This window comes from Cotesia glomerata, linkage group LG2 (genome assembly GCF_020080835.1).
Source record: "Cotesia glomerata isolate CgM1 linkage group LG2, MPM_Cglom_v2.3, whole genome shotgun sequence".
Taxonomy (NCBI): domain Eukaryota; kingdom Metazoa; phylum Arthropoda; class Insecta; order Hymenoptera; family Braconidae; genus Cotesia; species Cotesia glomerata.
In genome coordinates, this window is record NC_058159.1 from 4,944,387 (window position 1) to 4,957,461 (window position 13,075).

A 13,075-nucleotide genomic window follows, 5' to 3' on the forward strand; every position below is an offset into this window, starting at 1 on the left:
ATGAAACATGATTAGGTAACAGGCCCAATAGAAAATAGAGCCGACACTGCAATCACATTAGATTGAAAACTATTTGATTGGCTAAAAAACCTCCGTATGACGACGCTATCCGGTCTTTTTTTTATTCCATACCAAATGAACGTGCTCCGGTGCTCTGTATTGCTCACTAGTTTTTTTATTTTACAGTACAGCTCGTACTGGTGCTCGGTTTGTACATAATAGTTTAAGTGCTCTTAAACTTTTACACCAAAAACTAAGTGCTCTGTTATTTTATTTTAATTAACAAAACCGGGTAATTATAAAGTGACCAAGATCTGTAAATAAATAAATAAATAAATAAATAATTTTGTTCTAAATTTCAACTTTGCGCACGCGTTTTTCGACCTAACAACTATTTTGATGCTAATTACTTAAATTTTAATATTTATTTAGTGCCTTCGGTGTCCAAGCTGATTGTTAAAATTTAATTTACTCAACAATGACCACAAGAATGAGGTTCAACATGACTGACGGTGTTATTAAAAACGGTATTCTCAATGAAAAAATAAATTCTGAAGAATACAAACCTCAGAATGGATTTATTAAGGTATGAAGTATATTTGTTTGGTCGATAATTACCTATAAGAAAAACTTTATATTTTCTTTTAATTATTTATAACTAAAAACTAATATCGAGCCGGAGGTGTTTTCTAATTTGAAGAATCGCTATCTTCAGTGGTGTTATGATTGACCTTGATAACACTGATTGTACTGTAAATAGATTGATTTATAATAACAGTACATAGGACCGATATATTTATATGTGTCATTATTTGGCTATCAAAATAAATCTTAAATTTTTTAATTAAAAATTTAAGCTCGGCTTTTTGACAATTTTGGATTAATGATATCAGAGCCCTCTATCATTAATGCAAATCAAATTCCTTCCATTTGTTGAAATTTTTTATTTAATTTATATTGAGACAATTTACCGCGGATTTTGAACTGGTTTTTATTAAGACACACACACAGTAATCAAGGCCAGGGTTTATAAGATGTTTTATACTTATATATTTTATAACTATTTCAGTCTATCCTTGAATATTATTACTTAAAATTATTGTAATTTTATTTTTTTACTAATCTTAATGGCTTGACGATAAAAGTTACTAAGAATTTTATCAATTTATTTGTAATTTTAGAAAATGATGATAGAAAACATCCGACAAATATTTTGCTCATAAAAAAATTTTAATAATTTTTCTTTTAACGTATATTATTAAGAGAATGAGGAAACTTTGTGGCCAGTGTATTTATATGATAAAATGGGTTTCTATGGTTAAATTTGGTATAATTGGAAAAGTCGACTTGAATTTGTACCTTTTCAAGGTTTTATATCATTCTCACCAATAGTCAATTTATGATAATAAGTATTTAAGCTCCATTCGAAAATGCTCTATTTCTAGATACATAATTAAGAAATGACTTTGTATCTCGTAAACTATTGAAATTTTTAAAGATATAAGCTCATCCCGGTGTTACATTCATCAAGACCTTTCATTTGAGTACCCACATCAATTTTTCATATATTTATATATATTTATGTATATGTATATATGAAAAATATATCAAAATGCATGTGGGTACTCAAATGAAAGCTCTTGATGAGTGTAACATCGGGATGAGCTTATATCTTTAAAAACATCAATATTTAAGAAAGTACAGTGCAATTTAACATAATTTAAAAACGACCTTGTATCTTGTGAACTATTGACATTTTTAAAGATCTAAGCTCATCCCGATGTTACACTCATCAAGACCTTTCATTTGAGTACCCACATCAACTTTTCATATATTTTATATACTTGTATATATTATATATATGTATATATGAAAAATATATCAAAAATGCATGTAGGTACTCAAATGAAAGCTCTTGATGAGTGTAACATCGGGATGAGCTTATATTTTTAAAAATGTCAATAGTTCACAAGATATTTGATAAATTGCACTGTACTTTCTTAACTATTGACGTTTTTAAAGATATAAGCTCATTACAATGTTACACTCATCAAGAGCTTTCATTTGAGTACCTACATGTATTTTTGATATATTTTTCATATATACATATATATAATATATACAAATATATAAAATATATGAAAAATTGATGTGGGTACTCAAATGAAAGCTCTTGATGAGTGTAACATCAAGATGAGCTTATATCTGTGAAAATGTCAATAGTTAAAAAAATACAATGCAATTTAACAAAAGTCATTATTTAATAAAGTAAAATTATATTTATTTATAGTTCAAAAGTCACATAGTGACCGCAAGGTTGCTGATAATTTTTATTTATTTTTTAAAGATGCAGAATGGAGTAAACAAAAAGCCGCAAAAAAGCAATTCCATGAAAAAAGAATCCTTTGAACATGAAACACTATTTACAGCGGCACTAACACACTTTGGATTTTACATACTCATGTTTCTGGGATTTATCAACCAGCTATTATTCGCTCCTAAGGTAGCACGTGAACAAAACAGAAAGGTATTGTTTTATTTACAATAATGAATATGAATAAGTTATTTTTAGCCAGCTTACAATCAGTATTAAAGTATTGTGGAAAAACACCTAAAAGATTGAATAAAATTGTTTGTCTTTATTGTTTCTAGGGATACGCTCCACTGTATGAAAGCTTCGAGACTTTTTATTTACGCTACGTGTATCGACGAGTACGTGATTGTTGGAATCGACCTATTTGCTCAGTGCCTGGAGCTCTGGTCACTCTTAAAGATCGGATTACTCGTGACTATTGTTGGACATTTGAGTAGGTATATTTATTCATTTACTTCAATATTTTTTATATTGAACTAACCATGAGTAAATTTTTTTTGTAAATAAAAAAAATTAATATTAGATTAATTAATCTAATGGATTTTAATATTTATATATTTTTAAAAATAGATTTACAGGCACAGAGACGGAATGTATAAACTTGGGGTCTTATAACTACCTTGGATTTGCTGAATCGACTGGAAATTGCGCTGAACAAAGTATTGAAACTCTAAAGAAAGTCAATTGTGCTAATGGTAGCACACGTCTTGAGTTAGGTAATTTATCTATATTATTAAGAGAATAAGAAAAATTTTGTGTCATTGTAAAGGTCTTGATTTAAATTTGTGTCTTTTCAAAATTTCATATCATTTTCACCGATAGTCAATTTATTATGATAAGTATTCAGGCTGCATTCGAAAATGCTCTATCTCTCGATACATAATTAAGAAATTATCTTTTATCTTGTTAACTATTGACATATTTAAAGATATAAGCTCATCTTGATGTTACACTCATCGAGACCTTTCATTTGAGTACCCACATCAATTTTTCATATATTTTATATATTTATATATATTATATATATGTAAATATGAAAAATATATCAAAATGCATGTGAGTATTCAAATGAAAGCTTTTGATGAGTGTAAAATCAAGACGTGCTTATATTTTTTAAAATATCAATAATTAAGAAATGACCTTATATCTTGTGAATTATTGACATTTTAAAAGATATAAGCTCATCCCAACATTACACTCATCAAGAGCTTTCATTTGAGTACCCACATTAATTTTTCATATATTTATATATATTATATTTATATTTATATGAAAAATATGTTAAAATGCATGTAGGTACTCAAATGAAAGCTCTTGATGAGTGTAATATCGGAATGAGCTTATATCTTTAAAAACGTCAACAGTTAAGAAAGTACTGTGCAATTTAACAAATATCTTGTGAACTATTGACATTTTTAAAAATATAAGCTCACCCCGACATTACACTCATTGAGACCTTTCATTTGAGTACCCACATTAATTTTTCATATATTTATATATTTATATATATGAATATATGAAAAATATATCAAAATGCATGTGGGTACTCAAATGAAAGGTCTCAATGAGTGTAATGTCGGGGTGAGCTCATATTTTTAAAAATGTCAATAATTAAGAAAATACAGTGCAATTTAACAAAAGTCATTATTCAACAAAGCAAAATTTTATTTATTTATAGTTCACAAGTCACATAGTGATTGCAAGGTTGCTAGTTAAATAAATCTAAGTAAATTTTTTATCATTACAGGTACTATGCCAATTCACAATGAATTAGAGCAATTGACAGCGCGTTTTCTCAAAGTAGAAGATGCAATTGTGTTCGGTATGGGTTTTGCGACAAACGCCTTGAATATTCCATCGCTGATCAGTCCAGGTTGCTTAATTTTGAGCGACGAAAAAAACCACGCGTCACTGATTCTAGGATTAAGATTATCTGGCGCAGTGACTAGAGTGTTTCATCACAATGGTATTATCAGATTATATTAGACTTGTATTAGATGGAATTTATAGTGCAATAAGTTAAAGTCATATCAGCTTGATAAAATAAATGCGTTGCAGATGTTAAAGACTTGGAGCGACAACTGAGAGAAGCAGTAGCGTACGGACAGCCAAAAAGTGGTGAGCCGTGGAAAAAAATATTCATTATTGTCGAAGGAATTTATTCGATGGAAGGATCGATTGTTCACTTGCCAGAAATAATAGCTTTGAAGAAAAAGTATAAAGCGTACCTGTATCTTGACGAAGCGCACAGCATTGGTGCTACCGGAAAATCTGGCCGGGGTATTTGTGATTATTATGGAATTGACCCCAAGGACGTTGATATACATATGGGGACGTTTACCAAAAGTTTTGGATCTGCTGGTGGATACATTGCCGGAACTAAGGTAAATTATTTATTAACACTGTTTTAAAAACTCTAAATATTTTTATACGGGAAAAAATAAACTGTAATCAATAATAGTCGATTTATAATAAGTAATGATCAACTGGAAAAAATTACCATTTCAAAGAGTAAAATCGTGATTTTAACAATTACTTTATAATATTTATCATTTAAAGCTACAATTTATTTATTAACATAGAAGAAAATTCTATTTCAAACAGTAATATTCGCTATATAAAAGTCGAAAATGTTAAAGTATAATAATTACGAATTTTGACTGATATTTATCATTTCGTACCTAAAAAATGATCGCATGATATGTAAAAAATATAAACTACAATTATTAAATTTTCTATATAAGCAATGTCAATAATTACAAAGTACAAATGGTAAATTTTAAACGCAACGCTAAAAATCAAACTATAATTATTGATTTGCTTGGACTGGTAAAATATATATTTTAAGAGTAGAATTTTTACTGTTTCAAATGTTAAATTCTCCGAGTGTGAGACCTTCCCCTTCTCTTAGTATAAACTATATATTGAAACGTCAATTTTTACTGTTTGAAACTGTAATTTTTTTAAGATGAGAGAGTGGTTATTTACTATAGTGACAGCTACTAATCACTTATTTTCAACATTAAATTATAAATTGTGGCTTTTACACTTTCTACATTAAGTTCTGTAATATTTAAATTTTTGCCACTCTGATGTCCGCTTTATTATTTGAAACTATGAAAATTAACCGAAATCCGAGTGAATTTTAGTTTACTTTTTTGCGTGTAAGTAAAAAAATTCAATTTGACAGAAATTAATAATTTTTAATTGAATTTTTCAGGCATTAATAAATCACTTAAGATTACACAGTCATGCTCATGCTTATGCAGCATCAATGTCACCACCAATAGCACAACAAATAATAACTTCAATGCAAACAATAATGGGTGAAGATGGTACAAATGATGGTAAAATGCGCATTAGACAGTTAGCAAGAAATACGCGTTACTTCAGACGTAGGCTCAATCAGATTGGTGTAATTATTTTTGGTCATGAAGATTCACCAGTGATACCAATGCTTGTATACCTGTACTCTAAAATAGGCGTCGTGGTGCGTGATCTAACGAAGCGCAATATCGCGACTGTCGGGGTGGGCTTTCCGGCAACACCGCTTATGGCAGGAAGAATTAGATTTTGTTTGTCGGCGGCCCACACTAAGGAACAACTTGATTATGTATTGAAAAATATCAAAGAGATGGCGGATCTCATTGGACTCAGGTACTCCAGAAAGCCCAGAGATCCTAATCCAATAAATTATTACACTGACAGTGAGTCTGAATAATTATATTTATTTATAATTAATAAAAAAAAGGACGATTAATAGTAATTATGAAATCGTGATAGAAGAACATGCACAATTTGAACATATTCACGACTGAGAGGTTGAATTATATTATTATAAAATTAATTACTAATATAAATCAGGGATGACAAGCCTTATTAATAAAGTTTACGATTCAATAATAATAATATTATTATTATTGATTGATGATAAATTAATATTATTGCCTAAATAATTATTTTGCTCATTAAAAACCAACGAAAGCATTAACTAAATAAATTAGTAAGTGATAAGCTATTAAATTTTAACTATTAACTTTTTTATAAATTAAAATTGTAAATTTATAAATATTTATAATTATAAAAGGATTGTTTTTATAATTGTCAGGTGATAAATTTTGACACTAATTTGTCATTGCTACAACTGCCAGATTTATTGTTAATCATTAATGCGTATTATAATTAATACACTAATTAAAACGCTGATAAAAAATACAATAGTGAACTAAATGAAACAGGCATTAAAATATCGTATAAGTATTTCATAACAATTTTTATCAAACCTATCTCTGCAGTATTGTTTACCGTAAATAAATAAATAAATATAAATGTTATTGTTAATAATAGTTGTAACAAATTCAGCAAATTACTTGGCGCAAATCAAAAGCTTGTAAAAACGGACGTTTTTTTTTTTTTTAAGTAAAAATTTTATAATTGTAATTTTTGTATAGTTGCTATAGAAAAACTTTATTTTTACAGATATTTTTTAATTGATATTCCTTCGCGTTTAGAATGTTGTTTATGCCTATCTACTTTGAGTATTTATTAATAATTTATAAGAAAGAAAATTAAAGCTTCGTTTCAAAGCTCTTGAAATATTTGTCACAATATAAATTTATTCGCATTTATACGCATTTTCAGCGTAAATATTCTAAATTTTTAGCGTAAATGTATCGCATTTTTACGGTAAATGTTCCGTAATTTTTCGATAAAAAAACTGACAAAAACAACCGAAAAAATGCTGAAAAAATACCGCATTAATACTGTATAATTGCGACATTTTTTCGGCATTTACAAAACCGCTAGGGAATAAAAAAATAAAAAGCTTTAGTACAAACTGTTAAATGAATTGTCAAATATTTATAGAGGCTTATTTAATTTTTAAAAATATGTTGTAACATATTTTATCGTGTACATTTATAAGGATTACAGTTGAATATATTTATAATTATAATTAATTTTACGCACAATAAATTTCGCTAAATTATTTTTATCGTTTAACAAATTATTAATAAATTAACTAACAATGATCACAATTAATTATTATAATAAATATACAAATACATATAAATAATATTTAGTCATTTAAAATATTCACATTGTAAACTAGATTGTCGGCATTCCTAACACTGTTTATTTTTGTAAAATTTGGCTTAAGAATAAAAATACATGAATGTATAAAATATATTTTTCATAATTTATAATCAATTATACTGATAAAAAATTTACATTTAATTCTGAATTAATAATTAATTTAACTAACTGTTCATTCTATTAATATAATTATTTGTCACTAAATTAACTTTGAGAATCTGGGAAAATAATTCCTAGTAGTCGGCTCATGACGATTGGGTTTGTGCAAACGCAATTTTCTCGCTCATAAGGAGGTTCTATAGAGAACACTCCTTGGATTTCTAATACCCCGTTGTTGTCAACAGGATTAAAGAGATTTATTGCTAGTCTTTCTTTTATTTTTTCTCGCCGTTCATTTAATTCAGCTGCCGTTAGTTTTTTTTCATTTGCTGGGAATAAATCCGGGAGATCAATTCCTGGGTTGGTTGAAATTTCAATATTGCGTATCGAGTGGCCTATTATTATTTTACCATTGAATTTTCCTTCTTCGGCTGGTTCCAACAGAATCACACTGAAAAAATTAAATGGTCAGTTTTTATGACATTCAAGTTAGCTATCACTTGACAATTTTTTAATTTTATTTAACAAAAGAATTTTTTCCAAAAAATTATTCTTAAAAAATTACATTATTTATTTTTTTTAATTTCTAAATGTCAATTTTTTATTTTTATTTTTTTTTGCCATAATTTATTTGTTATAAAATTTTTTAAATTATTAAATATGTGCTATATTAATTTTCATTAAGTTTTTTTATACTAAAAAATAATAGAAATTTTCACACGTGGATTTTTTTTTCTTAATAATTTATTAATTAAAAAAAAATTCTAGAAACTGTCAAAAGTCTATTAATTTTAGTATCAAAAAAAATTTTAAGTAAAGATTTTGATGTAAAGTTTTTTAACAAAGTTATAATTTTTAATATTAAATAAAAAAAAATTTTTTATCTAATTCTAACCTTTCGGATACCGGGTCCACGGTGTAAACAATTCCTTGATGAACACTTGAGTCGTCAGCAGTGATTATCACATGTTTGTTAATATAACTTTTAAAAAGTAGCGGATTATTTTTATAAACAATATGTGTGTACTCAGTTTCATTAAAATTAGACATTGTTATTAATTATAAATAAGTAGGGCAGTGGTAAATAGCTCTTACTCCAACTGACAGAAGTTTGATATTTCTTTAAAATTAAAATATTGTTCTTAAAATTTCGTTATCATAGTGCAAGTATTTGTTTATTTATTATCTGTTTTTAAGATAACTTTTATAATTAAATTTAGGTGCTAAAATAATTTATTTTATTTAATAAACAAATGTATTATTAAATAGGCAACGCAATTCAAATTATTTTCAATTGCAAACGCAAGGTGGCGCTAAAACCAAAAAAAAAATTCAAATGAAAAAATGGAACCTGATTCTTATTGGTTAAAATTAAAGCGCACGCGTAGCGCGCAATTTAAATTTCTAGTTAGGAAAGTCAATTGACATCCAGAAACTCCACCCTAACCCAAAAGACGTATAGGTTATATTGTGATTGAAGCGTTTGAAAATTGCTTGTAAATTGTTTATATTTATATTATGATTTGTCAACAAATGAATTAAAATGTATATAATGTGAGTAAGTGATGACAATAGTTGGATAAATATAAAAATATATTGAAATGAAAAAATAATTACTTAAAAAAAAAAAAATAAAAAAATTGTTGATGAATTATTAAAAGAAAATAGTTTTAAAAAAAAATTAAATAATGTTACATGAATTGTTACTGGCATTGTGGGGTTACCCTACAAGTTTAGGGGAAATTTTTAAAAATGATGTAAGTAAATAAATTTAGCGCTTGCTTAATAATAATTATCTGATAATTGATATTACTGTTACAGGCAATATTGCTTGATAAATATTTTCATCCTTCTGAGAGAGGGCTGATAAAACAAATATTAAAAATTGCTGATGATTTTAATAATATTAAAAAATTTATCAAAATTTATTCTACAGCCCATGCTGATTTGGAAAATGCTAATGGTATTATTTATTTTTAATATTAAATTATGACAATATTAGTCTAAAAGATTTACGTTTTCAGAACAAGATCCATTGAACAGAGGATTGTATTTGCAAGCACTTTGCAATGGCATGGACCAAGCATTGGAGCCATTTAGAACAGAAATTGTTGAACTGGAAAAATGTATTGCGAAAAATGCTCATACTCCTGCCACTGTTATTTTATCTCGAGTCGAAAATTATAAATTTTTATTCAATATTCTCAATAATATAATTCGTAAGGTATTTTAAAGATGATTATTATAATACATTCAAGCTTTTTTTGTTTTAAGGATATTTAATATTTAATGTTTATTTAATTTTCATAACGTTTCGCCACTTGTGTTTTGGAGACTTATTTAGACGGTGTGAAAATTGTTTTGAATGATTAAAAGTTATATTTTTATATTTTATTAATTTAATAATTGACAATTGTATCTTATTTTAATTATTGTAAGATGATACTAGAAGCAGAAGAAATTATAAGTCGTATGAACACCGAGATTATTAAGCATAAATTTAACAGTTGTTTGTAATTGAGTACTTGCGAAAGTGGCGAAACGTTGTATGAAAATTAAATAAACATCAAATATTAAATATCCTTAAACTAAGAACCGATTAAATGTATTATGAACAATGGATAAGAACATAAATAGTATTAATAATTATAATAATAAAAATAATAATAATTATTATTATTATTCCCTTCTATCTTATTTATTATGTTAAATCATGAACACAACAACTCATAATATGTTTTTAAAAATATTTTACACATTATGCTAAGTGTAAATCAATTTACATTTGTAAATATTTATTTATTTACTAATCAACATACGCCTATCGGCAATATACATCAATAGAGAGTATTAAAATTAAATAGCATTAATTTAAGAGAGAAATTAATTAGAATTTAATTAATGAAAAAAAGAAAAAACGAGAAAAAAAAGTCTTTGTAATTTACACATAAATGAGCAATTGTTTTTTGATATTTGACATATATGAATTAAATGTACCACCGTAGAATTCCATTTCACCATTTAGCTTGTTCACAAGGCTTACGATTCTGTCATGTGGTCCATACACCACATAACTTTTTGTTGACTTCGTTGTCTAGATATTATTTGTATTATAATGTCGAGATATTATAAATATCTAGATATTATTTGTGTTTAATGTTTTTTTCTTAGATAAAAACACAAAGAATCCATGGATGTTCATTACTGCAGTGTATTTACGAATTAATGAATACAGAAATAATTGAAGTTAAAGTAGCGCTGCAAAAAATGATGCAGTCACTTCATATGATTTTTTACAAGCAATTAACAAGTTGGCTTCTGTACGGACGCTTGGAGGATACTTACAAGGAATTTTTCATCCAAAAAAAAGAAACTGCCCAAGAAAGTTTGTTGTTTGCCGACAATAAAGACGGTTCAGGTGAAATAAAAAATCACAATGACATGTGGAATTACGATATTGATGTCAATATGCTGCCTTCGTATATAACTTTTACATTAGCTGCTAAAATATTGTCAATTGGCCAAACAATTATTATTTTTGGTAATGATCCACGGGGTGGAAAAGGTAGTTGATAATTCTACATGCTTATTCATCTTTATAATTTAATTATTAAAATAAAAACTATTTAATCATCTTGTCTTGTAGATTTTTTTGTGACAGATAAACCGGCATCAACAGTTTGGGGTGAAAAGGAGCACGAGTACTTTAAAAAACTTCGAAGCCTTCAAATGAAACCTGTGTTCAATGTAATTGAGTTTGAAAACACAATTGACGAATTGAAGAAATGCGTTACGAAACTTTTGTGGCATATTGTAGTCGAAGATGCTCAACTGCTTCAGCAATTGAAGTACATCAAGGATTTCTATCTCATTGGACGAGGCGATTTGTTTTTAGATTTTATAAAATTAACGTCTCATATACTCAGCAAACCGCCTACGAATCATACTTCCAGAGATTTGAACGTAGCGTTTCGCATGGCTGTCAGGAAAATTATGCTAAATGATGAAGGAGCAATCGACGATTTCAATTTTTCAGTACCGGTTCCTGAGCTTTCGAATGAAGATTCTAGTAGTTCTGATTCTAGGAGTCATGAAAAAACCCAAGATCCTATAGGTATTTTAATCACTTTATTTGTTTTTAAAGATATAAGCTCATCCCGATGTTACACTTATCAAGAGCTTTCATTTTAGTACCCACATACATTTTGATGTATTTTTCATATATACATATATGTAATATATATAAATATATAAAAAATCGATGTGGGTATTCAAATCAAAAGTCTCGATGAGTGTAATATCAGGGTGAGCTTATATCTTTAAAAATGTCAATAGTTCACAAGATACAAGATCATTTCTTAATTATTGATATTTTTAAAGATGTAAGCTCATCCTGATGTTACGCTCATCAAGAGCTTTTATTTGAGTACCCACATGCATTTTGATATATTTTTCATATATACATATATATAATATATATAAATATATGAAAAAATGATGTGGGTACTTAAATGAAAGGTCTTGATGAGTGTAACATCGGAATGAGCTTATATCTTTAAAAATGTCAGTAGTTTACAAGATACAAGGTTATTTCTTAATTATGTATCTAGAAGTAGAGCATTTTATCATATAAATATACTGGCCACAAAATTTTTCTTATTCTCTTATTAATATAGATTACTTTTGAAAGTTATTACCTTTTTATAAATTGATAAATTTTTTATTTAATAGAAAAACAAGGATGGGGAATGATTGTTCTTCATTATCGTGTTTCATGGCCACTACAATTATTATTTAGTCCAAAAGCATTGAATGATTACAACACAATCTTCCGATTTCTTCTGAGAGTTAAAAAAACTCAAATAAATCTTTGGAATTTATGGACTGAGCACACGTGTTCCAAAAACATGTGAGTACTTAAATGAAATAATTTTTTTCTTAATCATTTAATAATTTTCAAGAGATTGTAAACAAAAATTTTTGTTTTAATAACTAGCGATATTGGTGTGCTACAACTAAGAAACAATTTAATATTTATTCTTGACAACCTCCAATACTATTTGCAAGTTGATGTACTGGAAAGCCAGCACGCAGTTATGGAGAATCGTATGAAGAGTACTGAAAACTTTGAAGATGTACAAACAGCCCACTCAGTTTTTTTAGCCAACGTACTTTCCCAAACATTTCTGGCTAGCAGCAACGAGAAGCATAAGAATCCGGTAAATAATTTAATCCGCTTGTTATTGCGTCTTTGCGACGACTTTATCCTCCAAGCTTCCATTTGGGAAGTTAACAAGCTCTTGAGCACGGAAAAAGAAGAATTGAAGGCACTGACAGACACGCTGAGTACGATTATGGATTTGCTGATAAAAACTCTCAATAAAGTTCGCGCTCAACCGAGTGGTGTACATCTAGCGCAATTATTACTCCGCCTTGATTTCAACAGATGGTTCAGTATGCAAATGTAAATTAAATAAAACTAAATTAATTTTTTTCTAAAAATTTAAA

At 27.5% G+C, this 13,075-nt stretch overlaps 3 protein-coding genes across 6 annotated transcripts; 2 read left to right on the top strand and 1 right to left on the bottom strand.

Moving 5' to 3' along the window:
- The first annotated feature begins 134 nt into the window (after nucleotides 1-134).
- Nucleotides 135-6,989, top strand: LOC123259617 (serine palmitoyltransferase 2). Of its 3 annotated transcripts, XM_044720218.1 has the most exons (8): nucleotides 136-292; nucleotides 433-586; nucleotides 2,348-2,527; nucleotides 2,653-2,807; nucleotides 2,945-3,090; nucleotides 4,122-4,340; nucleotides 4,433-4,758; nucleotides 5,595-6,989. In XM_044720218.1, the coding sequence occupies exons 2-8, from the start codon at nucleotides 479-481 to the stop codon at nucleotides 6,093-6,095; spliced, it is 1,635 nt and encodes a 544-aa protein (XP_044576153.1). In that variant the 5' UTR covers nucleotides 136-292; nucleotides 433-478; the 3' UTR covers nucleotides 6,096-6,989. The 3 variants fall into 3 exon arrangements, with proteins under 3 accessions (XP_044576154.1, XP_044576153.1, XP_044576152.1); XM_044720219.1 differs by having other exon boundaries at nucleotides 135-586; nucleotides 2,653-2,811; XM_044720217.1 differs by having other exon boundaries at nucleotides 137-586.
- Nucleotides 6,990-7,617: 628 nt separating this feature from the next.
- On the bottom strand, nucleotides 7,618-8,761 carry LOC123259618 (gem-associated protein 6-like). The gene is made up of 2 exons (XM_044720220.1): nucleotides 8,463-8,761; nucleotides 7,618-8,018 (listed from the first exon to the last, which is right to left on the bottom strand). Exons 1-2 carry the CDS (start codon nucleotides 8,615-8,617, stop codon nucleotides 7,673-7,675), a joined length of 501 nt encoding a protein of 166 aa, XP_044576155.1. The 5' UTR covers nucleotides 8,618-8,761; the 3' UTR covers nucleotides 7,618-7,672.
- Nucleotides 8,762-9,000: 239 nt separating this feature from the next.
- LOC123259621 (gamma-tubulin complex component 4) lies at nucleotides 9,001-13,075 on the top strand. Of its 2 annotated transcripts, XM_044720222.1 has the most exons (7): nucleotides 9,001-9,324; nucleotides 9,389-9,530; nucleotides 9,592-9,791; nucleotides 10,739-11,132; nucleotides 11,214-11,681; nucleotides 12,299-12,476; nucleotides 12,564-13,075. In XM_044720222.1, exons 1-7 carry the CDS (start codon nucleotides 9,256-9,258, stop codon nucleotides 13,033-13,035), a joined length of 1,923 nt encoding a protein of 640 aa, XP_044576157.1. In that variant the 5' UTR covers nucleotides 9,001-9,255; the 3' UTR covers nucleotides 13,036-13,075. The 2 variants fall into 2 exon arrangements, with proteins under 2 accessions (XP_044576157.1, XP_044576158.1); XM_044720223.1 differs by lacking the exon at nucleotides 9,001-9,324 and having other exon boundaries at nucleotides 9,454-9,530; nucleotides 9,578-9,791.

What these genes read in the sequence shown, in the direction of transcription:
- LOC123259617 (XM_044720218.1), top strand. Translation starts at nt 479, where the DNA reads ATGACCACAAGAATGAGGTTCAACATGACTGACGGTGTTATTAAAAAC. An exon ending in CACGTGAACAAAACAGAAAG is followed by an intron (nt 2,528 to 2,652) that starts GTATTGTTTTAT and finishes TATTGTTTCTAG; the next exon opens with GGATACGCTCCACTGTATGA. An exon ending in GACTATTGTTGGACATTTGA is followed by an intron (nt 2,808 to 2,944) that starts GTAGGTATATTT and finishes TTTTAAAAATAG; the next exon opens with ATTTACAGGCACAGAGACGG.
- LOC123259618 (XM_044720220.1), bottom strand. Translation starts at nt 8,617, where the DNA reads ATGTCTAATTTTAATGAAACTGAGTACACACATATTGTTTATAAAAAT. An exon ending in GTGGACCCGGTATCCGAAAG is followed by an intron (nt 8,019 to 8,462) that starts GTTAGAATTAGA and finishes TAATTTTTTCAG; the next exon opens with TGTGATTCTGTTGGAACCAG.
- LOC123259621 (XM_044720222.1), top strand. Translation starts at nt 9,256, where the DNA reads ATGTTACATGAATTGTTACTGGCATTGTGGGGTTACCCTACAAGTTTA. An exon ending in GGGAAATTTTTAAAAATGAT is followed by an intron (nt 9,325 to 9,388) that starts GTAAGTAAATAA and finishes TTACTGTTACAG; the next exon opens with GCAATATTGCTTGATAAATA. An exon ending in TGATTTGGAAAATGCTAATG is followed by an intron (nt 9,531 to 9,591) that starts GTATTATTTATT and finishes TTACGTTTTCAG; the next exon opens with AACAAGATCCATTGAACAGA.